This window comes from Hippoglossus stenolepis, chromosome 8 (assembly GCF_022539355.2).
Source record: "Hippoglossus stenolepis isolate QCI-W04-F060 chromosome 8, HSTE1.2, whole genome shotgun sequence".
NCBI classification, from domain to species: Eukaryota; Metazoa; Chordata; class Actinopteri; order Pleuronectiformes; family Pleuronectidae; genus Hippoglossus; species Hippoglossus stenolepis.
The window spans coordinates 8392742-8420380 of NC_061490.1; the positions used below are offsets into that span (position 1 = coordinate 8392742).

General features: G+C 42.0%; 2 protein-coding genes across 5 annotated transcripts; one reads left to right on the top strand and one right to left on the bottom strand.

Annotated features, from left to right (window-relative positions):
* Positions 1-335: 335 nt before the first annotated feature.
* On the top strand, positions 336-9837 carry kpna5 (karyopherin alpha 5 (importin alpha 6)). Of its 4 annotated transcripts, none has more exons than XM_035163871.1 (14): positions 336-466; positions 2090-2223; positions 3087-3188; positions 3315-3414; positions 3836-3963; positions 4400-4531; positions 4638-4726; positions 4815-4914; positions 5044-5207; positions 6013-6091; positions 6230-6355; positions 6444-6571; positions 6806-6984; positions 7785-9837. In XM_035163871.1, the coding sequence occupies exons 2-14, from the start codon at positions 2095-2097 to the stop codon at positions 7970-7972; spliced, it is 1644 nt and encodes a 547-aa protein (XP_035019762.1). In that variant the 5' UTR covers positions 336-466; positions 2090-2094; the 3' UTR covers positions 7973-9837. The 4 variants fall into 4 exon arrangements, with proteins under 4 accessions (XP_035019762.1, XP_035019764.1, XP_035019765.1 ...); XM_035163873.1 differs by having other exon boundaries at positions 3839-3963; XM_035163874.1 differs by having other exon boundaries at positions 3869-3963.
* A 7420-nt stretch (positions 9838-17257) lies between these two features.
* LOC118113837 (G-protein coupled receptor family C group 6 member A) lies at positions 17258-27297 on the bottom strand. The gene is given in 21 exon segments (XM_047340833.1): positions 17258-17356; positions 17359-17406; positions 17408-17555; positions 17557-17616; positions 17618-17812; positions 17814-17845; positions 17847-17939; positions 17942-18017; positions 18019-18061; positions 18064-18127; positions 23255-23305; positions 23307-23342; positions 24077-24198; positions 24201-24315; positions 24317-24472; positions 24475-24529; positions 24531-24699; positions 24702-24738; positions 24741-24814; positions 24817-24880; positions 27277-27297. Coding segments are annotated over 21 exon segments (1758 nt in total).
* Positions 27298-27639: the final 342 nt, after the last annotated feature.

Here is a 27639-nt window from a genome sequence, read left to right on the forward strand (position 1 = left end):
AATTCAAATATATTACAGAAAACAAGGCATATCACAACCATGATGACATATAACGCAGTATCCCAAAAATACTGAGCGGTTGGCAACAACAGGAAAATAGAGAATACACGATACAAAACACACATGAAAGAAAAATAAAGACAACAAAAAAGAACACACAAGTTCTCAATCTGGAATTAAGGTACATACACACTCGGGAAAAGATCAATAAGTCATCAAAGTCATGTCGTTTAAATATACAGAAAAGGGTGGGTTGTTTTTAGGAAACGGCATTTGTGTGAGAAACACTTTGCTAAAATCCACGAAGTCACCCAGGCTGACCTCACGCAGCTGGCGGAAGTGACGTTGGCTGTTGTTGACGCGAGGGGTTTGCTGGGAGAGTTTTTAGCGGGACGCCATTTTGCTCCTGGACGCGGAGGGAGAGCAGAGGAGGTTGAAGTGATCGAGCAGCTGTACGCGTTCACAGGTACATCCTATCTGCAGTGGGTAAGACTCAGTGTTGTGGTGCTGTGCTGTGGAGGCTGACGTGGCTGTCAGGGGAGCTAATCCCCGCCGAGATGTGGATAAAACGCGGCATCAGCTGACGGGCTAGCCGTGCAGCTAGTTCAGTAACTGACCAGGAACAGTCCAAACACATGTAGTGACGTTGCCTGCAGCGGTGTCAGTATAGTGAAGTGCTACCACCGGTCTGGGGACAGCTCATGTCAGTACCGATCGTGAGCATGTACGGTGAGCTGGTTGTTGGAGGGTACTGGACATGACCTCCTTCTCCGGGCTGGTTAACGCCGCTTCACTCGGCCTACACCGGAGAAGCCCCTGACATGTCACTGTCCGTCACTGTGTTCGATCCTGATCTGTCTTCCAGCCACTAAGATGAACGAAGACACACTTGAACCTGAGCGGACATGTATTGAACAACACCTGCACCGCTAATGGTGTTAAACCACACAGTGCTGAGGTCCAGTTGCCTATGTGCGATGACTGGGAATCTTCCCTGAATGTTAAAGTCATCACTGTGTGGAAACTGACATGTGGTACCTGAGCATGATCAGGATAATGAGGGCGATTACAACCCCATCGATAAGAATCGTCTAATAGACAAACTGCGCCACCAGTCAGATCCATCATTTCCAGTTATCGGTCATCTTCAGTCTGGTTGGACCATCTCAGCTCGTAGTTTGACTTTACCTGGTATGTGTTTGTATAGTAGACAGTATGTTGTGTTATCATTTTATGGTAAATGCGTCACAAACGTGTATCAGACCTTGAGGGGAAAAAAACTGCGTTTAATTGTATAGAGGTCGGTGTATTATAGAAATGTTTCTGTGGGACTCATTGGGTCAAATCATCACACTATTGGTTTGCACTTTTCCAAATCTCACTGGCCCTATGTCCCTTACCATAGGTCACAGAGAAATGGCTCTTGTATTGATCTTTATCAGTATACCATCCCACAATGTGTGAGGTTCAGTGTACATGTTGCAGCTGAATGCCCCTCACCTCACCCTCCCCTTCCAAACATGAAAGAGAACCTGTTGTAGCCTTCAGTTGTCATAAAAGCACAACAATTGTCCAGTTTGGACGACTGTAACAAAAAACCTTGCACCTTGCGATGTGCATTTATTGTTTTTCTTCTCCAGTGCTCGCCATAGTCTCATCAACACGCCCCAGCCATCAGACACCCCCCCAAAAAACTTCAGACTGAAAGTATCTAGTAACTGGAACAACCTGCCTCTGGAAGTTTTCCTGTATTTGTACCAAATAAATGTGACAATGCTTAAGTCACAAGAAATCTGCACATTGACCTACAATATCTTTTTCAATACCCCCCATAGCTCCCTGTTAAAGAGTCAGTATTCATTTCTGGTCGTTTGTTCAAATTTTTTGTTGTAGCCATAAACAGAGCTTGCTGTTATAAAACATACACAACTCAGCCAACCACACCTTAATACATGTTAAATTAATTATAATCCATTGATGTCACAGTTTTGCTCTTTAGAACAAAATGCTGTCTGATTGTCTTACATCCTCATTATTTCCAGAGTGAATGCAGCTAAATGCTAACTGCTTGTCCACCCTTACTCCTCAGACACCATGGCGACTGAAGGGAAAGACGGCTTCAGGATGAAGAGCTACAAGAACAAAGCGTTGAATCCTCAGGAGATGCGTCGAAGAAGAGAGGAGGAAGGTATCCAGCTGCGCAAGCAGAAAAGAGAGGAGCAGGTAAACTTTTACCTTGAAGCACTTCATTAAAAACCTTTCTAGGTTAAGGCTTCTTTTTTTAACCGCACAGTCACAATGACAAATGCAAAGTTATAGTCCTGGCTGCACCATCTCTGTGGGCGTCTACAAGTGCACGTTTGGATCTTGTGTATGCAGCAGTGTCAAATAGGGATGTCGGGATTAACCGATTTTACCATAACCGCGGTTTCATAACCATAAGAATTGTAAAGACTACGATTATCTACTGACGGTGTCCTGCCTCACGCGAGTCACGTAATTTGTGCATGCGCTGTGCTGTGAAATCTCCTGTTGTGAGTTTTTGTGTGCGGTGCCCTTGTTTGTGTGTGCGAGCCACCTAACTGAAACGACAACTGACGTACAGCCTTAAAAACTGGAGGAGTTCACAGCAAGAGGAGAAATCCTTGTATACTTTCGGTCGTTCGGTTTCTCTCTCTTCATATTAACTGTTATAAATTACTTTTAAAGGTTGAGTGTGTAAGATTTTGGTGAAAGAAATCTATTGGGAGAAATTGAATATAAAATAATCCTAGTGATGTTTTCACTCGTGTGCAATCCTCTAAATTGTACGAATTGTTTTCTTTATGCTAGAATGGGCCCTTCGTGTTTAAACACTTTATATTTACATCAAGAGCGGGGGTTTTTGATTCCCACTCCAGCTTAATACAACCAGTTTAAAAATCTTTGATCTTGAAAATGACATATTCAAACGGTTTGTTCTGATAGAGTCCCCTAAAATGGCTTAAATCTAACACCTGCACTCCTTGTTTCATAACTGGGATCTCTGACTATGCTACTATCCCCCTACCAGCAAGTTAATCATGTGACTTTGACTCTTCCCTCAGCTGTTCAAGAGGAGAAATGTATCTGTGCCTACAAATGAAGAATCGATGCTGGAATGTCCAATTCAGGATCCCGACGTCAGCTCCACAGTACCTGTTGCCGGTGTAAGTGTTAGTTTGCTGCTGAGTTCTTTCTTTCAACTTGTCTGGGTTACATTTGTATCTATAACGGTGCTTGGCTACCAATGATTTGAACAGGAGTATGATTTTGAATATGTATCTTTTTTGCAGGATGGGATAATAACTCCAGACATGATTCAGATGATCTTTTCTGAAGACCCAGACCAGCAGCTCATTGCTACTCAGAAATTCAGAAAATTACTCTCAAAAGGTTTGTGCCGTATTTCTAAACAGTAAATAATTTGACCTGTAGTTTAAGTCATAATCTCTCACAGCGTTATTAGTGTCTACTTGTTGTTCCACTCTTTCACTGATTTAAAACAAAAGAGATTAAACAAAATAGTATCAACTGTAAGGAACAAACACACACACACACACACACAAGTATTACAATTTGAGTAAAAACATACAAATTCAAATCTTGATATTTTTTGCTGAAGGGTTATAGTTTGGGTGATCAACTGTGTCACAAGTGAGCAAGTGGAAGAACTTAACTGCGCTGATGTACGTTGGTGTAATGTTACGACTCGAATGTACACGCATTCAGAAGTGCATGTGAACTGGCTTCTAATCTCTTCATGCATACGTGTTGATTTAAACCACTTTCATTCTTTTGATCGGTCACATTGAAGAAGGGATGAGTTCTGATCTGTTCTCCTGCACAGAGCCTAACCCACCCATAGATGAGGTCATTTCCACTCCTGGTGTTGTGAATCGTTTTGTGGAATTCCTGAAGAGGAGTGAAAACTGCACGCTGCAGGTGAGAGCTCCACAGCGCTGCACACAGCCTCTGATGCTGAAACCATTCAGGTTACACATGAGAGCTATGCTTTTGGAATAGATGCATTTCCGAACACAGTGCAATGTGAACAGTGTCCAGAATTAGAGTTTTGGCTCTCTGAGATTTGGATAATTTATACCAGTGAAAATATTGAGTGGTACAAGTTACTATATAAAGTGCTTTGAATGTGTAATATGTAATGTGATTTGGTGCCATACAAATATAATTGAATTTTCTGTTATTCATTTCTTTGAAATAATACTTGAGCAGTGTAAAGAATAATACTTAATAGGCAATATTATGTTCTTTATAATTTGAGCCCTTTGTATTTAATCGTGATGTAAATGATTGCCTGTGTGCTGATTTCAGACTGTTGGCTGACTGAAGTGCCGTGTGTGTTGTTTGTTTCTAACAGTTTGAGGCAGCCTGGGCACTGACCAACATTGCCTCAGGTACCTTCCTTCACACCAAGGTTGTGATTGAAACCGGAGCAGTTCCTATTTTCATTGAGCTGCTCAACTCTGAGTATGAGGATGTCCAGGAACAGGTGAGAGGCTCCAAGATAATGTGTTATTATAGACATCGAACAATATTGTTTCAAAAGTGAATATTAGGAGTCTGTTGGACTATGTTGACTGTGTGTTTTGTTTCAGGCCGTATGGGCACTGGGGAACATAGCCGGAGATAATGCTGAGTGCAGAGACTATGTGCTGAACTGTGGTATCCTGCCGTCTCTGCAGCAGTGAGTGTCCTTCCTCTCTCTCATTGAATGTGTCAATCATTACATTTCAACATTATATAACAATTGGATCCTGTTTTGTTGTGTCCAGGCTTCTTGCCAAATCCAACCGTCTCACAACAACCCGCAATGCAGTGTGGGCTCTATCCAACCTTTGCCGGGGGAAGAACCCTCCTCCGGACTTTGCCAAGGTGAGTCCTCTTGTCATGACTAAATACTGTACCTCAGTATTTCTGCTTTCAGCATTAATTCTTGATCATCCAGCGGTGGTAGTAAACTGTCCGTATGTCTTTGTTGTCCTTGTCTCTTGTGTGTGTCAGGTGTCTCCTTCTCTCAGCGTGTTGTCCAGGCTTCTGTTCAGCAGTGATCCAGATGTGCTGGCTGATGCTTGCTGGGCTCTGTCCTACCTTTCTGACGGCCCCAATGAGAAGATCCAGACGGTCATTGACTCTGGGGTGTGCCGCAGACTGGTGGAGCTGCTCATGTAAGAAAATTACAGTTTTACATCCTGCCACGATTTTATGTTTGGGCTGGAATGTTGTTGTTGCTTCACATTGCTTCATTTAACAGTTGTCGTCTCGGAACATATGAGACGTGTTTTTGAACTGCCAATCAGAAGAATGAACATGCAAGAGTCTGTCCAGTCTCAATTATCGCTGTCTCTTCTCTCTCATCTCTATATCACTCACCCATTGTTAGAATTCTCACCGGAATTCACAGATTTCATTAGTTGAGTAGCATCACACAAGATGATTTACAAAGCATGCAATTGGTCTGAGTTTCCTGGGACACTAAACCAGGGCCGTAAAAGCTATATAAGGGTTAGGGGGGGTAGATCCTTGTGCAGTCAGGCATATTGTTCACAATTCAACGTTCTTTCTACACCTTGATTTAGGCTCAAGACACAAATGTATTTGTAAAAGCTGGCAGGGGCTCACACTGCTCGCCCTGATTCACCAATTTTACAACACTTATTTTTTTCCCCCGAACCTCTACAACAAATCTGATGAGAACAAAATAGCACCACCCACAAAGCCACAGTGGCCACATGCATGGGAAATAGCCACCACTGTGAAATGGTCTTGAGTCGAAGTTTTTGGTGTCCGGTGATGTCCACTGTTGTTTAAAACCTGATAAACTGAACTGATGTCTGCACTTTTCTGAGCAAATCGATGCAGAGCACAGATGTAACCTGATCATCTTTAAAAGAATACTCAGTTTTTCCGTGTTTTAGCATAAATAATGTCACATTTTAATATGTCATTCACAATCTCAACACTGTTTTATAGGCACAGCGACTATAAGGTGGTTTCTCCTGCTTTACGTGCGGTGGGCAACATTGTAACAGGAGATGACATCCAGACTCAGGTACAAGCTCAGCTCCTGATTCCCCCACTTTATTTCTTTAATGGCTAGTTTACCAGTGATCAAATACTGTATTATGATATAGATATTAATGATAGAAAAATTACAATCTACTGTCTGTTTCCATGTTTGTTTTCTCAGGTAATCTTGAACTGTTCAGCACTGCCGTGTTTACTGCACCTCCTCAGCAGTCCCAAGGAGTCCATCAAGAAGGAGGCGTGCTGGACTGTGTCTAACATCACAGCAGGAAACAGGGCTCAGATTCAGGTAAAGGCCGCCTTACCTGGGTTTAGTGTTTCATGTCTGAAGAAAGGTTACCATTAAGTGCAGCTTACAATATAATTTTTCCTTGTAGAATGTGATCGATGCCAACATCTTCCCAGTACTCATTGAAATCCTTCAGAAGGCTGAGTTCCGCACAAGGAAGGAGGCAGCGTGGGCCATTACTAATGCCACCTCCGGGGGCACTCCTGCACAGATACGGTGTGTTTACCGGACTAATTCACGGCTTCTCTATGACTCTGAACAAGAGCAGTGCACAGACAATTCAAGATTTGATCGTCTGCTTTAGTTTTTCTGTCTGTTGGTAATGATTTCAGATCAAAAAGACACATATTTACAGTTAGGAAGTTTTTTAAAGATGATAATAAAATAATATGGATAATTTCAGCAGAAAAAGAGAACTTAAACTTATATCGTTTGTCCCTGTGTAAACAGGTATCTGGTGTCTCTGAATGCCATTAAACCCATGTGTGACCTGCTGACTGTGATGGATTCCAAGATCGTGCAGGTGTCTCTCAACGGTCTTGAGAACATCCTCAGACTGGGAGAACAGGAGGCCAAACAGAACGGAACAGGCATCAACCCTTATTGTGCTCTCATTGAGGAGGCTTATGGTACAACTCTCCAGCACATCACACATGTAACATCCCAGAAATGTACAAAATGGTCAGGTTTTGTCACGTTGACTGAGTTAACCACTACTTGATTTATTTTTTTATTTTTTTACACTGCACACACAATCAGGGAAAAACAAGCAATAACCATGCGTGTCACAGACAGGGTAACACAAACTTAGTGCAGCTTATATCAACTGTATCAGCCTCGAGTTGGGTTCTGAAAAATGTGAAAAACCTACCGTTGGGTTCGGTTAGTTTTCTCTCGGGATTGGATTGGTTCAGACAGAGAAATGCAGCCTGACCCGCTCTTTGCTGCATAGTACTGTAGTTTGCTCCATGTGAGATATTTTAAAACCAAGACAACGGAGGTGCCCCCTTGTTTGGGAACACAAGTCTCCTCTCAGTGTCCCCGTCTGGTTCCGACACTCCACTCATCTCTACAGGCTTAAGTCTCTTTGTTTGACAAGGTCTCATCAGGCTTTTATCAGCTTGACCACATACCTTTCATGATGGCAGCAGCTGATATAGTATTTAAGTTAGCTTACTTTAATTGGCTAGAAGATTGCCCTCTAAAGTGTGACAAACAGCTGTGGAATCTACACACAGCTCTATGGTGTCTTCTGTCACCACCCACATTCTTCTCACACTCTGCGGACAACTGTGTCATTCAAACTATCCTCTTCACATCCACACCTCTCATAACCATTAGAAGTTTACTTTCGAAGTATTGTTTTTTTACATTGGTGTTGTAATGTAGAAAACAATTAATCTGTGTATGTGTTGCTGCACCTCTGCAGGCCTAGACAAGATCGAGTTCCTGCAGAGCCACGAGAATCAGGAGATCTACCAGAAGGCCTTTGACCTGATTGAGCACTACTTTGGCGTGGAGGAGGAGGATGCCAGCCTGGCTCCACAGGTGGACCAGAGTCAAGGCCAGTTTGTCTTCCAGCCACAGGAAGGGCCCATGGATGGTTTCCAGCTTTAACCCCACCTCACCTCCTTCTTCCTGGTCTCTGAGCCTCGGCCTGCTGGCCTGCAGACTCTCCTGGGATCTCATCTCTGCTGGGCCAGCTCCACCAGCTCCTCCCCACATGGCCACTTCTATGGCTTCACAACAATGCATACTCTGAAGAGACGCAGAGATCTGTGGATAAGGAGATGGAAAGTGACAGCTCATTTGGGTCCTTGATACCGTTTGAAACTGTGGGAGCCTGAATGGAGGGTCAGCTCTGCTGGTTTGCATTCCCTTGATGAGAGGCCTATGCCATGGAAAGCCAATTCACTTTAAGAAGAATTCTCTGTTTTAGCGCTACAATATGATATTCCTTTGACTTCCTGTGATATTTTTTTTTATCATTCTAAATGAAGTTAATATTTATGTTTCAATTAGAATCTACTGTCTCCAAATCAGCATCCATATCCCTTTTTGAATGTGAAACTACCTCTTTAGTCTTCAGAGAGAAAGAAAATGAAAGAAGTGGAAGAAAAGCCCTAAATGAACAGATAAAAAAACAACGCATCAGATTTATTTTTTTTATTTTTTATTATGGCTTAAATCCAATCTTGAAAGATTCAGTGTGTAGTAGCTGACCTCTCGGCAGGCATTGGCCGTAAATACAGTATTACTGTACATCCTGGTCTTTCCATACTTCTGTAAGTCTGAAGCGGCTGCATGTGCTCTCTGGATTCTTTGTCCTCTCCCGTGAAAACACCTGGAGACTCGAGGTTTTTTATTTATTTGTCTTCTGAGAGCAGTGAGGGAGCCCCTCAGTCTCTTCTGAAGGCAACGGCTTCCTGGATTACGTCACCGCCCTACTGGCCCGAGTGAGACTGTGACAGTGTCGGCTGCGACTGCTTTTGTTTTTGCTGCTTTTTTTGAGTGGTCTTTATTTCAGAAAGCAGTATGAGAGCAGGCCGGGTCCTGTCAGTTACACGATGCAGTCTGTGCAACAACCCTGTGAGTTAAATGAGATCTATTTTCTGTTTGTCTCTCTGAACTAGCACCATGGTTTATCTTGTTTTTTTTTCTGGCTGCAATCATTTCCTTCTTGTGATGGGATTCGTCAAATGATTTGGGAGGTTTTGTATATTATATATACATGTAAGAAAGTGTAAAAGTATTTAAGTGGCAACAGGAAGGTGTGATGAGCGATTATGTTTTCTGTCTTGTAATGCATTATTAGTATTTTCAGTCACTGTGTTCACACACCACTCATCCTGAATCACTACTTTTCCTTTTCCATACCCCGGACAGTTTTTTAGTTTTGAGTCGTTGTTTTTTTTCTTCTGAGCTGTTATACTTACATCTTTATTTTTTCATGTTCTCATTTCGTGGTTAGTCTAAAGATGGAAGCGCAGTGTTTTTGTTCCTACCTTTGGCTCCACCCCTGAACTATGATTTGACCGTTTTTTTTTTTTATCATGCGCATTTAAGTACAAAAACATTAATTGGTGGAGAACCAAACATGAAATGAATCTATATTTATGTGAAATGGAAAATGTTTGTAATGCAGAAATTACATCAAGCACATTGAATTGTGTATAGTTTTCTAATATTTCTGGTTTGTATAATTGTATAATTTTTTTTTTAGTTTTTGGTAGTGTCTTTGTTTTCCCCTGAATTTGCTGTGTCGTTGTGGCTCTCAGTAGAAATGTGTTAGAACTCCAGCAGCTCGTGTCCAGGAGTGAATTACTGTATGCAGCCACAGTCTGTGCTTCCTAACACTGACTGGATGACGGAGGTGTGACAGTGAACCTGGTACAGGCTGTCTCTAGTGATGCCTGTGGGGTGATGCACGCTTACATTGTGTAACAAGAATTAATAAACTGATCTGTTGGCTGCAAACCTTACTCACTGGCATCAAAGTTTTTATTTTTATTTGAATTCTCATGCTCTTGTTTTAACTGGTGAATTGAGCTGACTGCTGTTGAGTACGTTTACTCTCCCACCAGTCAGAGGGGCATATTTTTTACTCCTACATTTATTTGACAGCTATAGATAGCTTTTTTTCCAGATTACTTTTTCTTACTAGTGAGTAGGATAGTTAATATACATTGTTAAGAACCCAAAAGTTTAGATAAAGCATTAACTGCCAGTGCTTGTTGATAGGCATCTGTTATTACCACCCTCTGGGCAGAGGGGGAGCAAGCAAGGGTTGCAAGTGGAGAGCATAAGGGACTCAGTATAGCTCCTTAAGAGTAGCAATGTAGCAGATGGGCGAAAAACACTCGACTACAAAACCAATGACACCAGCACCTGTAACGTTTAGGCTGGTCACACTCTACAACCGGTCCACTCCCAAATCCACCACACAGCAGTGTGTAGCACTAACGTAGCTACACTCACACAAATCAGTGGCCTGATGGTGAGTAAAACACTTATTTCTCTCGTCGACAACACATTCGTCTTCCCCAGGCGAGAAAACAGTAGCAATACTGGTCAGTCAGTGCCCAAGTTATTTAAAATACATTTGATTTAGGATTTTAAGAGGAAAACTAAACACACCTGAACTAAACTTATGGGAGAGTGGATGTTCAATGTCTAAATATCATCATGAGCCTGAGGACGTACAGTGCATCCGGAAAGTATTCGCAGCACTCCACTTTTTCCACATTTTCTTATGTTTCAGCCTTATTCCAAAATGGATTCAATTCATTTTTTTCCTCAAAATTTGACACAATGCCCCATAATGACAAAGAGATAAAAGTTTGTTGAAAAGTTTTGCAAATTTATTAAAAATAAAGAACAAAAATATAACATGTACATAAGTATTCACAGCCTTTGCTCAATACTTTGTTGAAGCACCTTTGGCAGCAATTACAGCCTCAAGTCTTTTTGAGTATGATGCTACAAGTTTGGCACACCTATTTTTGGGCAGTTTCTCCCATTCTTCTTTGCAGGACCTCTCAAGCTCCATCAGGTTGGATGGGGAGCGTCAGTGCACAGCCATTTTCAGATCTCTCCAGAGATGTTCAATCGGGTTCAAGTCTGGGCTCTGGCTGGGCCACTCAAGGACATTCACAGAGTTGTCCCGAAGCCACTCCTTTGTTATCTTGGCTGTGTGCTTAGGGTCGTTGTCCTGTTGGAAGATGAACCTTCGCCCCAGTCTGAGGTCCAGAGCGCTCTGGAGCAGGTTTTCATCAAGGATGTCTCTGTACATTGCTGCATTCATCTTTCCCTCGATCCTGACTAGTCTCCCAGTTCCTGCCGCTGAAAAACATCCCCACAGCATGATGCTGCCACCACCATGCTTCACTGTAGGGATGGTATTGGCCAGGTGATGAGCGGTGCCTGGTTTCCTCCAGACATGACGCTTGGCATTCAGGCCAAAGAGTTCAATCTTTGTTTAATCAGACCAGAGAATTTTGTTTCTCATGGTCTGAGAGTCCTTCAGGTGCCTTTTGGCAAACTCCAGGCGGGCTGTCATGAGCCTTTTACTGAGGAGTGGCTTCCGTCTGGCCACTCAGGCCTAATTGGTGGAGTGCTGCAGAGATGGTTGTCCTTCTGGAAGGTTCTCCTCTCTTCACAGTGCAACGCTGGAGCTCTGTCAGAGTGACGATCGGGTTCTTGGTCACCTCCCTGACTAAGGCCCTTCTCCCCGATCGCTCAGTTTGGCCGGGCGGCCAGCTCTAGGAAGAGTCCTGTGGTTCCAAACTTCTTCCATTGACGGATGATGGAGGCCACTGTGCTCATTGGGACCTTCAATGCTGCAGACATTTTTCTGTACCCTTCCCCAGATCTGTGCCTCGATACGATCCTGTCTCGGAGGTCTACAGACAATTCCTTGGACTTCATGTCTTGGTTTGTGCTCTGACATGCACTGTCAACTGTGGGACCTTATAGAGACAGTGTGTGCCTTTCCAGATCATGTCCAATCAATTGAATTTACCACAGGTGGACTCCAATCAAGTTGTAGAAACATCTCAAGGATGATCAGTGGATCATTTGAGTGTCATGGCAAAGGCTGTGAATACTTATGTACGTGTTTTTTTCGTTTTTAATTTTTAATAAATTTGCAAAAATTTCAAAAGAAAGTTTTTCAAGTTATCATTATGGGGTATTGTGTGTAGAATTTTGAGGGAAAAAATGAATTTAATCCATTTTTGAATAAGGCTGTAACATAACAAAATGTGGAAAAAGTGAAGCGCTGTGAATACTTTCCGGATGCACTGTATATAAAATAGTCCAAACGGCTAATAACTCAACCTTTAACCACGGAAGTTCTTAAAGTATTTTAGGATGTTTGAGCTTATCACGTCATGTATCAAATGAAACAATGAAATACCCGTCAGGATGTTAATTCTTAAATGTCACTATATTCCTAAGTGTGGGATAGAATGGATGACAAGACTGTGGTATGTCAGCTCAAACGTATCCATTACAATGTGGCGGTTTTTCCTCAGAGCAGGTTACATTCCTCACAGCTGCGCCAGAGTTTCCAGTTTCTGTTGATCTGCTTGGCTTGTACTTTCCCTGCAGTCACTAAACAATGCTTTCCAGGAGATCCTGTGTCTTTCAGTTGTACAGTTATCGCAACCCTACTTTCCGTTTCTCAAAAACACAGGGGTAGAGCAGAAGGCCAACAGTTCAACCCCTGTCTTCCCCACTCCACATGCTGAAATGTCCTTGGGCAAGATACTCGTTAACAGAGTTAGTTTGCGACAGTGTTTTTCGTGCACACCCAGTGCTAGACCAGGAAACTTTATTGATTGCATCACACACAGATCGCGTGCCATTTACAGCATCTCTTATTGGCTGTCATTAGTCCTCACACATCACCTGCTTCCACATAAACTAAAGCTAAGTATTTACAATTAGAATTATTATTATAATTGAGAGCATATTTTACATACATAGGTCAACTCCCCCACTTGCTCTCACATTGTTCTCTCCTAAACAAAACAACAACATTAGGCTCATGCATATTTTACATAACTTCCAAACAAAGTTTTCAAACATTAACAACTTAAACTTTGTTGCAGGTTTTGTCATCACGTCTGCCACCATCTGATCTGTTGGACAATATTCCAAGTTTATCTTTAAATTCTTCACAGTTGACCTTACAACATGATATTTTATGTCAATATGCTTGCATCTCTGTCTGCCTACAGGATTTTTCGCCAATGCTATTGTGCTATTTATCCTCGTAAACCTGAGGTGGTGTGTATTGACATCCATCAATGACTTCTAGCAGTTGTACTAGGTACATACACTCTTGTGCTGTTGCAGCTAAAGCTATATATCCTGCCTCACAAGTTGAGAGGGCAACAGTTGGCGGCTTTTTGGTTTTCCAGGATATCAAAGGACCATTCTCATTTAAGCTTACACAATAACCAGTTGGGCCCCAAAACTGCCCCTTCTTATAGAGAAACTGTTCTGTGTGTGTGTGTGTGTGTGTGAGAATGGCAAAAACTGAGTGGTCATCAAAACCAGAAAATATCTAAATACAGGCCATTTACCATCACTTCAAGAACAAGGATGTTGAGAAGAAGTTAGCTGTGCAATCTGATATGTTAAGTTGTCACATTTTCCCCCTGTTATTTTTTTTCTTATCGTCTTATTTGATGTTGCACAACCAGAGGGATGAGTTCGGAGCAGGGGATTTTTTTACTGTGAAACCTGATGACGAGCAGCACCTGAAGCCTTTCACCTTCCCATCAGGACTGATTACGTCATTTTGTGCAATACTTTCGATGTCCTTTTGATTTTCTGCAGCAGTTAATTAAATTGTGTCTTTGTTTTGTCTCTGCCAGCATCACATAATTATGGTGGCGGATTAAATAATCTTCACAAACATATAAACAGATGAAACAGATAATAAGAGGAAGAAGTCGCTCTGTGGTTTGACAGCAGTTTGACATAAAACTCAGACACAGCCATGATAATAACCTGGTCTGTGTAAATAACAGAGCTGTGCTTTCTGCCTCTGTTAGGGGACTATATACATCCAGAACACCTGTCCATACACAGCCTCTATAAACTGGCATGAGGAACATGTCATTTAGCTTTTATCCAAATCAACGTCCAATTATTGTATTCAACATCTATGAGGGGCCATTCAGGGTTCAGCATCTTGCCCAAGGACACTTTGCATGGGGTGGGATTCAAACCACGACCTTCTGGTTGAAGGAAGACCGTTCTACCCCTCATCCACAGCCACCCCTTTTAATATGGGCTCCCATCAAACACGCTCAAATGACTGGATCACACAGCAGGTGCCAACTGTTTTTACTGAGCTCAGTAAATCCATTTTTTTGGAACCTGCAACATGGAATCCAAAACTCAATTCATTTTTTCCTTCAGCACAATTTAAGTATTTAATCTCACCTTTTTTCCTCCAGCTGTTCTTGTTGTAGTTGATTCACTTTCTTCAAGTTAAATTGTATGAACTCATGATTTAGCATTTTGCTAACAAACTCACATTTACTATATGCTGAAGTACACAACAAGACAGTGTGTATGTGTCCAAATGCAGACTTTGAGCAGCTTCTTGTGCAGTCTGTTCTTAGTGTGACATCCTACCACTTGATTTCTGAGACATTTTTAAGTGTTATCTTAAGAACTTTAGCTTTTCAGCCATTCTCAGTCAAGCAGCTTACTCATATTCACACAAAGTGGAGGAACCTGTTTGGCTGCAGAGAGTCCTGCCCAGCTCTCACCCTCACCTCTGGCTACCTATAACGGGTTCTTGCCTTCAGGTTGGCTAATCTTAAATTGCTTATACTTGTTTGAGTGTTTAATAGTGTAAAGAGTTCTAAATAAAATAAGTACTACATTGTTTTCTTTACAAAAGGTTAATGCCCCACCAACGTTCCACACATATCTAACAAATCACATCCCAAAAATCTGAAATATTTTTGGCAGAGCCAACCCTTAAAAGTGATGCAACAATGTTAAGCACTCATGCAATGTTAATGGCTGCATTATAATGTCCTTTTATAGTCTTGGTGTCCACTCAAAACATTTCACACTATGAGTCACATACACCCATCACACACACAATCAGATGGTGCTTCTATAAATAGCGCTTCTCTATCAATCATCCATTCACTCACTGACAGCACAGCCATCGGGGGAAATTTGTTTTCAGTATCTTGCCCAAGAACACATTGATGTGTTTGTCTTGACTATGTGACTAGACAGTTGTTAGTTCTTCCTCATTACTGAAAAATCCTCACAAGCTCATCACAGAAAACACCTGAGTGAGAGTTTATCACCCATCCCACAGACACGGTTAATGCTGGTCATTGTGGTTAAATCCTCTCAGGACTTCAGCGAAGGTCCATTTCAGTGGCCATTTAAAGCTTATTATCTTATTGACGGTTCAAAAATTTGATTGAAAATCACATTGAAAAAGATATATATGTGTATATATATACACACACACACACACACACTCTTCTACTATATATTCTATATTATATTTATGTCTTATGTTTTGTTTAGTGTGTTGTATTCGTAAATTGTTTGGCTTTTTTGCTGATTTCCCAGGGAGTAATGCATAGATCTTGATTTAACAAAACAAAAAAGACACCCAGATTTAGGGGACGAAGAAGACAGAGAAGATCTGATGGGAGCTTATGACTATCTGCAAATAGGTGCGACCTAATTGAATTTAAGGGGACTGTTGAGCTTTGGCCAGTCTGACCTGAAGCAGCACAAAAATTCAAAAGCAGAAAAACAAGTTATGTCCACTGTGCCGGTCTTTGTTATTCACATTCTCCGTCCTTCGTTGTTAAACACAGTCACCAGTTTAGCATTACCTTGTAGCAGAAGCAGTCATAAATTAGATACAGAGATGGTGAGTTACAAATGATCTGTTTAGAGCCCCAAATTAACATGACACAAAAAATATTGACACTTAAGAATTATGTATGAACTCTATTTATTTACTTAATTTACTTAATTCGTACAGAATAAAACTTCAAACCATGGTTAATGTTAAGGATATAAATCAGTCATAAATAAGACAATGTTCCTGATTGTTATGAAATTATGATTGTGATGCATTCAAGCAACAAAATATACATTGTTGAAAATGTTTTTTAAGTTTATTTTTTTTCAAACAATTGTAGTTGTCCCACTTTATCAAACATGATTGATAATGTGGGACAGCATGCTTTGGGTAATCTGGGACAGTCACTTAATTTTCTAAAAGGTGTAATGTACATTTAGGGTCTTCCTGGAGTAAAAAAAAAGATAAACTACAGAGGTGTAGCATAATGTCAGCAGTTGTCAGACTGGAGTTAAGGGTAAATACAGTTTGTCCCTGTCTGTTTAAACTGATTGTCTGGTTAGCAAACTAGCACATAATCAGTCAGCTCTCTAAAACAGAGATGATCCAAAAAGAGTCCGTCCTGTGTTCTGCAGCCACTGGTCTCACCAAACATGTGGAGAAGACAATGGGGTGATCGATGATGATGAGTCTCTCACCTGCAAGGACTGTCTGTTCCCTGAGTCGCCCAAATGGAATGACAAATTACTGAAGAATAATCTGTTATTGTTACTTGCTGTTGATTGAATTTTGATTGATTTTATAAAAATGTGATACACCTTTAATAGAATGTTTTAAATACATATTATAATTTATTTATTTAGGCTAGGGTTCTTTATGAAAATGATGTTTACATGTTATAATAATACACATTTTCTTATTTATTTTATTTTCCTTTTTTTTATAATGCTTTTTAAAAATAGGTAATATTGAGCTTGACAAGCATAAAGCAAGGTGATAAAAGCCTATTACAAGTGTCCCATTACAAAGAGACCCCTCCCAGATGATCAAATTCTGGCAGAATTTTCTTTTTTGAGTATGATCTCTCCATTCGTTCTTCTGATGTGGTTAGAAAACATCTTAAGCATTACAGAAAGGTATAATTTGTGAAAAACAGATATTGGAATATTTACCCGATTTCACCCTACATTTTGTTTTGCAAAGTTAGGAAAGCAATGTTCAAGCCACGCCTGATGTTGCATTACACATGAAGAATGCTCCAGTGTCTTTCACACAACTACGTATAAAGGGATTAATTAACAGAAAAAATAAAAGGTCAAATAGCTGCGTCCCTCCTCACAACCCATTTTAAATAATGACAGTTATATGCTGTTTCTTCTGAGGAAGTAATGGTTGCTGGACCAAAACTAGCCAGCAGGTAGAGAGGGGGCGTGGCAAGAGCATGATGAAGTCCCACTGAGGATCGTTTCTCTGACACTGAACCCAAGATACTGAGATGATTCAGAGGTTTTGCTGAACATTGACATTACTGTTTCTCAGGGAAAGCACTCAGGTGCCTTGCCCTCTGAAATGATAACGTAGCACTTTGGTAAGAAATGGCAGCTGAGGATGCCGAAGTTGGACATGAGAATGACTAATTTATCTCCACAGCTGAAATGTAAATTCCTGAGGTGGTAACGCAGAGCAGGAAAACAAGAGGTCCAGGAGATAAGGTGGTTACTGAAGGTGATGAACTTTGCCTCATTGTAGAACTGTGAAGTTTGCGCCTTGAAGGCACAGATCAAACACACAAACGCTTAGGGAGTTATGTAGCCAACATCACCAAGGCCAACATGAGCCCTCGTGACACTCCTCCAGCAAAGTGGTTGGCTGCATGACTACTTGATGAAATGGCTCTTGAGACCAGCCAGCAGATACAAAATAATCACCTGCACACACAGAGGCTGGCCATGACGTAAGGCTTGAAGAGCCTCCGCAGAAACCTCCTCCTGCAGTGCAGGTTGAACTGAAGGCCAGCAGGGATCTGCAGGGTCTTGACCAGGATGCAGGAGATGCACAGAGTGAAGCTGATACTGAAGAGCACCTATTGTTTCACACTGGAAACTGTTGGCCTGACCGACAAAATGTTAATGGCGCTGATGTAAAATCGATGACCAGAGAGAATAGGATGACCTGGTCAGTGGCCCTCCGGCAGCCTTTCACTACAGGAGTGTCCGCGGCTGATGTAAAAACAGAGCTGACACTATCACAGCCAGGGATGATAGCCTAGGCAGAAAGGTCAGGAGCACCACACAAATTGTCCTGCCAGGAGAAGAAGAGGACGACTTTGGGGGTGCAGCTGAGCTGCTCTCTGCTGACCACTCTCTGCTTATGTCACAGTTTCCACACTGATCCATCTGCAGTGGCTGGAGGATTACAAGCACAGGTACAGATTAAAACAATAAAAGATCCTGATTTGACCTCACAGAATCCCACACCCATCCTGGTGATTGCTAACTTATTTGGGTAAACATAAGCATGAGCATAACCAGGTAAGTGAGAAGTGCTTAGTTTATTTCAGCATGTTTATCAGTTTCCATCACTTCTACTGCCAAGCAGGGAGTTTTGGCATCCAGATCTTTATCGTTGTTATCAACATGAAGGACTGCCTGAAGGAACATCAGTTTCTACAGTAACAAGTGTCACACCAGCTCACACTTTGTGGTTCTTGTATTTCTGTAAGGGACAAGATTTTTACTTAATTTATTTTGTGTTGTTCTTTCTCAGTCTATTATTGTGAACTAGTATATGTTGAAAAAGTAAAGAAATCAGAACCTTTCCACGTGGTTACTTGTCGGTAAGCAACTGATTATGTGGAGAGATTTGTCTATTCAGGAGCTCTACTTGCCTTGCAACCAGAGGAAACTGGGCTCAAACTCCGAGTTCAGCTATCATGGTTCCTGCTTCCTGAAAGTCTCTGCTCTGCAGGTCACACTCTAATGGCTACGACTAACTCTGACATCTTGTTCCATCGTTGTTGTCATGCAGTATGATGCTGACATAAGATCATTTACACATGGACACAGAAACTGACACACTAGTGTTCTGTTTATACTGCAAATGTGTATCTGCATATAGGTGAATTCAGGTAATCTTGGACATTGGGTAATGTGGGACACCTAAGCTTCAGTCTGTTCATTTCTGTTCTAACCAAATCTAATAACAGGACTTTTACTGTAGGTTACCATGGACATCATGTTACTGAAATCACATGACTTCATGGGGGTCTTCAGCAAAGGGGCAGGACCAGTTTTAATCAGAGGCTCCCCTTGGAATTGCATGACAAGCTCAATGACATCGGATTCTGACAAGATTAATGTTGTGCAATAATGCATTAAACGATACCTGAAATGGTGTGCCTTTCGGCATTCAATAAATTTGGTTACCAAAACATAACAAACAGCATCAAAGGGTTCATTGTTGAGATGTATGATTCTAAATTTCCACAGGCAAATCAACTCGCCTGTCAGAGCAAAGCAGCCGTGGAACAAGAGAGCAATGCCCTGAGATCGCAAATGCCCTTTTCTCCTCCAGGAGGTTCCAAACTGCCAGTAAGAAGCCCTGCACCATTTAGAAGACCAGCACTCAGCAGAGTCAGATCTCTATTCACAATAAGGAGGAATTGTTAAAACCTAGATTAGAAGGCCCGGCTCACATCAAGCCAGCCAATGTGATTCTTGTTATTCCATCACACTCCTCCAATAGTGGCTGCAGGTTAACTCCTACCAAGATGGGACAGAATCCCATCCGACCCGAAGCCCGAATTAAGTCACCTCCTGATCCTCCACTGACAGGAAGAGGTAACAGCTTCCTAACTTCCCATCTCTCTGACTCTGGATGACATTGATGACGCGAAGTTTATCCGTTGTCACATTGTGTTCTCATATACTTTGCATCCACTGATGTATGACACATTTTTCCATGCAATAACTCTCAAAGGGGGACTTAACATTCAAGAATACGAGCACCTCCTCAACTAGAGAGACCAGCAGGTGATGCACGTGCCTGGACCTCACAGTGTCCGCTTGATTTGCTTGAGTTTCTAGCCAAAGATAATTGAACAATTTGATCCAGACAACTGTGATAACAATATTGATAATTACTTTATATACTCATGTATACGCAATACGCTGTTGTACTGATGACAGCAAGAAAACTTCAAATGCAGCAGACTGTGAAGATGTCACAGGTGGCTTGGGAAACTATTGTCACTTCCAAGGCTACAGTAGGTGCAACCGAGCCCTGCCAAACAAACAGCACGGTGTGTCAAATTCATCCGCAGCCTCAAAACTTCATCCTCACAACAAAACAAAGTGGGTGACAACAGGTAGCGTAGGACACAGAGCGACTCCGGCCATGTCCACCAACTTCAGAGATAGGCATTCCCAGATGTAGTTGCAGATGCGCGCTCCTCCTGCCGCCATGTGGGCGCCCACCTGTTCTAATGGCGCACCAGCTGGCCAGGGCGACGCCAGGCGTCCCGTATTTAAGGAGGCGGCCGTGTTTGGCTCGCACTCCTTCCGTTTCCGCTCCTCTCCGGTGGTCGCATAGCGCGAAGAGTTACCTGTAGCCGCTGGGCAATGTGCAGCAGCCAGCGCTCCAATTTTTCCCTCGCATTTACAGCGTGTTATATTAAAGTTCTTTTTTTTTTTATTAGTTAAACACGCTCTCTTTGCCCCATGATTTAAACGAACTGTGCTGTTGCACTCTTACAATACTGAGTTATTTCCTGGAGGTGAGCCCCCAGGTGGCGTTGTGGCAACCTCTCACTCTCTATCCCCGCTTTCCCACCTCGCTACACACAGTAGAAGCTAGGAAGCCATACTCTGACATTCTGGCCCAGACAAATTACTACTGCTCAGAAGATGACGACAGCATCTCTGGAGTACAGTTCAAAACATGGTTATGACCAAGCACACAGTGACAGCGCCTGAAGTCCCTCTCTGACTCTGCTCCCCAGAGCTGCTACAGCCCTGAGCACCACACGATGATCTAGAGCTCATTTCCTCACGGCCATAACCAACACCGTTAACCTCCGGTACTGGACAGTGGGTATTAAGTTTACAGTTAATAGAAAACTGTTTTGTTAGCAACAGGCAACTCCAAAACCTAAATTCTGATTCAGCTTATATACCACTGCTAATTTGTAAATATGTTTGGATCGATCTACTTTCCATTCCATAATAATGTAGTCCATACAACACATGTTAGACATATTATGACAGAAACAATGATAATTTGCCATTTTGATTTTGAGACTTTGAAAAAAATTATGACACCCTTTCGCAGAAAACCTGCCTGAAGGTTAAAAATTGTTAAAATCTGCAAGATCAGACTGAGTACTACATTGAGAGATCCAATGAGTGAACAAAAACTCTTTGGACATTCCAAATATGACCTTATCATTGTATGTGCCACTTTCTGCATCCTAGCGTACAATTTGTCAAATTTTTCCTTTTTCTCCCTAACCTAGTGAAGAGCACAGGCGGTTCATTGTACTGTCATTGTAATTCAACTTATTTGTCTAATTTTGACCTTGCTTAGCCAACCAGATAGCATAAACAATGCCCAGATACCACCAAAATGAACGACAATTGACTTTTCCAGCTTTGGACCTCAAACATGTCTGTCTGCCTCAGGAACACACGCCAGGTGCGATCCTGAGAACCTGGTATTTGTGAACTACAGTTCGGCCTACATGTGAGTCAAAGCCTAAGGTCGATGTCCTTTGTTCTGGAGAAAACCAGAAACCTCCAGAACTGTCTCCCAGGGTGCCTCAACGTCACACACAGAGGTGTGAAACCGACCGGGGCACAAGTTTCAACTACTGGTCACTTCTGGCCCATGACTCCATGAGGTCACCAAGCCAACAGGCGCCAGTTCTCCTTCTTCCTCTTTCCCCATGCACCCCTCCGAGAGGAGCACACCGCTCGATTCCTCTTTTCCGATTCCTCTCTCCGGAGAGGAGCTCAAGATGCAGCTTTCCACTCCACCTCAACAAGGAAACCTCCTCCCCAATCCAAGCTCTACCAACCCTTCAGGCAGCGACACGAGAACTGGGCCTAAAACAACGAACAGCAAAACCGCTGCACCGCACAGCAGAACCACAAAGACAGAGACTTGGGAACTCCAGCAAGACGACTTCACAGAACTTCAACAGCACAGCAACCTTTTTTCCCTTCCATGGATCGGTAACACAACTGGGCCTAATAATTATACTTAGGCTACAAAGACTGTTTATTTGACCCTGTGATGTTTATAAGTTTGATTTGTGTTGCTGTGATATTTGCTACAAGTTATTTGGAAAGTTAATGTTAGTTGGTGGTTTCTTTCAGTCTTTCCTGCATGCATCTAGTAATCAATTTGGCACCAACAGAAACACGATATCTCAGCACCCATCTCTCTGACCTCACAACATTTTCAGAACATTCCAAAGAGGCGTATCTCTGGAGTGGCCAACCGCCATTTTGGAAGCACGCTCACTCACACAGACACAAACACGCATACCACATACACATCTTTGTTTAGTAAGTACACTGTTAGTAATTTGCTTTTATACTTTATTATCTTCATAATAAATGTTTTTCTTTCACAAATGTTTTTCATTAATGTTGCATAAGTGAATTTAAGCAACTCTGAGCATCATTGTCAAGAACTCTATATCCAACTTAGCTAACTATCTATATGGTAATTTTGGTTATAGTTATTAATCAATTTGTTAATCAGAGTTCCAAATTTGTAGTTAGTGTACTTTTACAGACTTAATCAATAAATTGGCTATCTTTCCTTCCTTTTGAAGGGTGGTGCCTCCCGAGGTAACTTTAATCAATTAAAGTTATTATTTAATATTCATATTTTTAATAATATTCAAAGCTTCCATTTTGATATCCAATTCTATTGAATGCCGAAAGGCACAGCATTTAATGGTATCACGTTTAATGCATTATTGCACAACATTAATATTAAGGATACAAATCTGTTGTAAATTAAACAATTTGAAATAAAAGCTTGGCAATTGCCATCAAATGCCTAACAAAACGAAATCTGTGCTTACCTGAAGACAAAGGCAGAAAAAGTAGATGCAGTTACATTCGTCAGCCGTGATTACTGATAACCTGATGAATTACTGATAAACTACACATCTGAAAACCAATTTATAGATTCAGCCATGTGATGTTGGGTTTTTACTGTTTTTATCATTTTCTACACCTTTTATTTTACCATTGCTTTTATTGTCACATACTGCTTTTATGTGTTCAAATTTTCATTTATTTTTGTTTGTTGTTATTAAAGCACTTTAAAATCTTTCTTTTAAAAAAGTGATATATAATAAAGTTTATTATTGATATCCTCCCTTGCTCCTTGGATGTGATAGTAACACCTGGGTTTCTGTACTTGTAAGCACACACCCCTAATGACAGCTTTTATTTACTGTGCACGTGTAGTAAATGTGTCCAGTGAATCCGATGTGCAGGGTGACGAACCTGTTTGACCTCATAGCAGTTCGCAGTACAGTTGATGCACTCATAACAACAGGTGTGTTGGACCTTCGGCTGTTTTTTTGAACTCTCCAGGTTTGAGCTATTGGAGCTTGGAGATGATGTCCTGCAGAAATCGGAGATTACATTCAACATCATTTCATTATTCTTGTCTTATTTTGTATTATATTTCTTATATCAAATGTATTAGATTTTTCCTGAATTTGCTTTGTATATACAAACTGAAATGGTGTTTAGCTTCAATGGTCTGCATGGTTCAGCAACACATACTTTGCAGTAATGTATGTGTGTCACGCCCTAAGGGCAGGATTTAGGGCCTACCTTCAGGTCCTGAGGTGATGGGTGTCACATTGGTGTAAGTGGTTGTTGGTGTTTAGGTTGTATTCAGCCAACCTCAGTGAAATGATTATTTCCTCCATCTGAGCACTACATTTTCAGTCGTAGCCCAGTTGATGTCACCGCTGCCAAACTTATAGGTTTTTCCTCGAAATTTAAACTCTTGCGAAACAGAGGTTTCAGCAGCTACAGGATAGAAATATTTCATTATCAGCCCAGTACCTTGAAAGTTCAAACTGCACTATCTTGATGTGACAATGATAAATAGCCCTGTGCAGAGTCCATTCTGTCTTGGCTGTGGGGTCTGTTGCTCACTTGTTGCACTTGTAGCTCAACCTCAGTGTCAGAGACCCTGGGTACCTCCACAGCCTTGTTTTTACACACACACACACACACACACACACACACACACACACACACACACACACACACACACACACACACACACACACACACACACACACACACACACACACACACACACGTGTAATACCCCAGGGGTTGCATTGTGCCTGTGCTTGTGTCTCTGCTCCGCAGCACAAAAGCCACAGTCTGAGTAATGGCGCTGACAGCCATCTCAACACTAATGATAGTGGGGGCATGCAGTGTGTTTCCTGAGATTTTTCAGCTTCTGAAATAAGCTTAGTATGTCTTCAAAATCTTTACTGGCATTTAGCTGCCAATAGAACTCCCTTCAAGAAGGGGTTATTCCTTGTAAATTACGTCCAGCTGCCTGCCTGCTCAGGTAGTCTCACTGATGACGGGGTCTCCCACTCTGAAGGTGAAGCCCACAACGTATCCTATGTCCCTCAGAGTCGCGTTTACTTGCACAGAGTTGCTAGAGGACCAGGTGTCACTGGCCACCCAAACTCTTCTGCCATTGACTCCATGTTCTGTCCTGCTCTCAGTGTCTTATGCTTCAGCTCCTGAAAAGATACTCATGTGAGTTGACTTGGCAAATGATACAATGACCTGCACCTTGGGATTGTTGAGAATGGTTGTGGCAGTGTCCCTGATATCAGAGTAGACATCATGACTGGTCACAGCCTGGAGGTAGAATCGAAGGAAAGCCACACAGATCCCCTTTTCAGAGGCTCAGACACATGTTCCAGAGCTGATCGGCCATAATCTCCATCTGTGGTGTAACTATTCCCACCCAGTTCCAGCCGTAGGTGTGGAGCAGACTGACCATGGCAGCTGTCTGATGTTTATCATTAGAACAGTCTCAAAAACGAAGGAAGCGCTCTTATCACTCATAATGACAGCAGTTGATGAATAGCTGATCTGGAGAAAAACAGATGATATCATTTTTAAAGATGTGACCCCGCTTTGCTGAATGAATGCACTTATTGAAGTCACTTGGATAAAAAAGTGTCAGATAAATGATCTGTAATGTAATTTAACAGGGCCCACCAGATCTTGAGTTGCAACTTACAACCTCTAATAAACACTTGTTCGTATGTCGTCACCTTCCTAAAATAATGGCCTAAGTCATTTTTTGACAAAATGATTTTATGCCTAAATCATCTCCCTCATGATGTTAGCCACCTCTGGTAAAATCGTTTACATCCTCAGTTGAACAGATCATGCAATTCTACCCCATGTATAATGGCCTACAGTCAAGAGTGTGACTTAGGCCGTTTTATTTTGTCTAAGTCAAAAGACAATGTGACTAAGGCAATTTTACAAGCTTTTCAAGATGGCTGCATCAAGAAGAATGAGAAAATCTACCTAGCGCTGAAGTTATTTCCATGATTCAGGGCTCGTCCCCTATTGGTAAGAGTTTACTATAATATAGTCTAGCTATAAATATTGCATAGTTATTTAGTCTTTAATCAGTCTTTTTAGTCAGCATTTTAGTCAGCAAAATAGCTAATCCATGAAGCTAGCATTTGCTAGCAAGAGTGGAAAGGCTCCAGAATCTGTGGCTGTTGCCAAGATAGGCTTTCAGATCCTCTTTATTTTTGTGAAAGTTTTTATTTAATGAAAATCTCACTTGAACATAATATTCGTAATCATAACATCATTTGACCGGTATAATAGCATGCCTGTTGTGCAGTGCGTCTAGAGGCAGCTTGTGCACTCTAGGGGTGTATGCATACCACTTTGGGAATCCCTGATGTAGCTTAATACAAGTGACCACAAGGCAATGGATGTTTTTCAGAATGATCACACATTTGTGACTGTACACCCCAAAGGCTGGAAATGTTTTTCCTTTTGGTAGGAGATGACTTGATACCCTGACACCGATCAGCCTCATCCACTGAAAATGACAATGAGACCGTCGTTGAAAAGATGAAGCAGCATGTACCAGGCCAAGACTCTGCTCTGTGATGGAGCAGATGCAATACCTTAAACACTCCCTGTACGAAGCTGAAGATGCTAGCTAAGACACATCCACACCATAAAGAGGACATATCTGATGATGATGATTTCATAAGCGATCCAGACTATACCCCATTCTGTAATGAGTACTCTGCCCCTGAAAATGTAGAAAGCCTAACCATGGTAGCAACAACTCCAGAACAGCAGGATGAGGATGAGGATGAGGATGTGGATGAGGATGAGGATGAGGATGAGGATGAGGATGAGGATGAGGATGAGGATGAGGATGAGGATGAGGATGAGGATTTAAACAATACGGTCAAAAGGAAAAGAAATAAAGGCCTTAGTCCGGGAACATGGAAGCAAAATGAATCGAAGGAGAAACGTCTCAAAGGAATGTCATACAAGAGCAAAAGGTGGCAAAGAAATAAGTGTAAAGGCTGTGGGTCCTCCCTGCAACTCGAATATGTTAGCGAAGTTCAACTGAGAGACCGCAAAGTCATTACAGAAGAGCAGCGGCGGATCTTTCAGAAGATTTGGGCAATGAACACCTGGGAAGAACGCCGGTTATACGTCACCACTTTGGCCACAAAGGTTAAAGAAGAAAAGACAGTTGCTGAGGGATCCCGATGCAATTCATCATTGTCCTACCAACTGAAGCTTCAAGATGGAACAAGTCTCAAAGTGTGCAAGGCACTTTTTTCCTCTACACTTGGTCTCCCTGGAAAGAACCATTACACACTGGCTGAACAAAGCCACCATCGACCATGATCGAACAAGCGGCAGCGCCCGCCTCGTCACATCTGGACCTAAGAGTGCAATCATGCAAAGCTTGAAACTGATGTCAAGGATTTCCTTAAGGACTGCTTGAGGGACCTGCCCACTGTTGATTCACACTACTGCAGAAGCACAGAGACCTACAAAGACAAGAAGTTCCTTCAACCAGGCACAACCATCTCCTGTCCATCGGAAGTATTCTGTATTCATTCCGCGAAAAGATCAGTGTGATGTTTATGTTTCATTCAAGCATGGGAATAGACTGCACCCGAGGTATTTGCACACCTTCAATATCGCCATTTTGAAGGTGTGATCAAAGACCATCCAGAACTCAAGCAGATCATAATGTGGAGCGACGGTTGCGGTTATCAGAACCGCAGTGCATGTGTGGCGAATGCATTCTCTGAGCTTGCAAGGAAATATGGCAGTACACACAGAAATACCTTGTTGCAGGGCACACAATAAATGGAGTGTGACAGCATGAATATAATTATTGAATGCAAAATAGTTACGGATATCTTCACCTCAAAGACCATGTCATCATACTCCAGACTGCAAGAATTAGGCCATCACCTTACCATGTGAAGGTGCTCAAGCATGATGAGTTCCTGAAAATGAATGGATCTTACTTCATTAGCATCAGACCAGGCAAAAAGCTGAGATCCACTGTGCATCACTTGGTGGCTCTTCAGTTTAGCAGTGAAGGCAAGGTCCATTTCAAGCTGTCCTTCTCAGAGGACTCTGCGGGAAGCACTGCCACAGAGGGTACAGGGGGTGCCAAATGAGCCGATAGCATGGATAAGAATGTTTCCATGTGCTCTGCCAATCAAGGAGAGAAAGTTCCAGGACCTCTCAGTCAATGAAGCACGTCATGCCCGTTGAGTGTCATCACTTCTTTGACAATTCTACCACACAATAGGCATCAGTCAAGAACCCAGCAA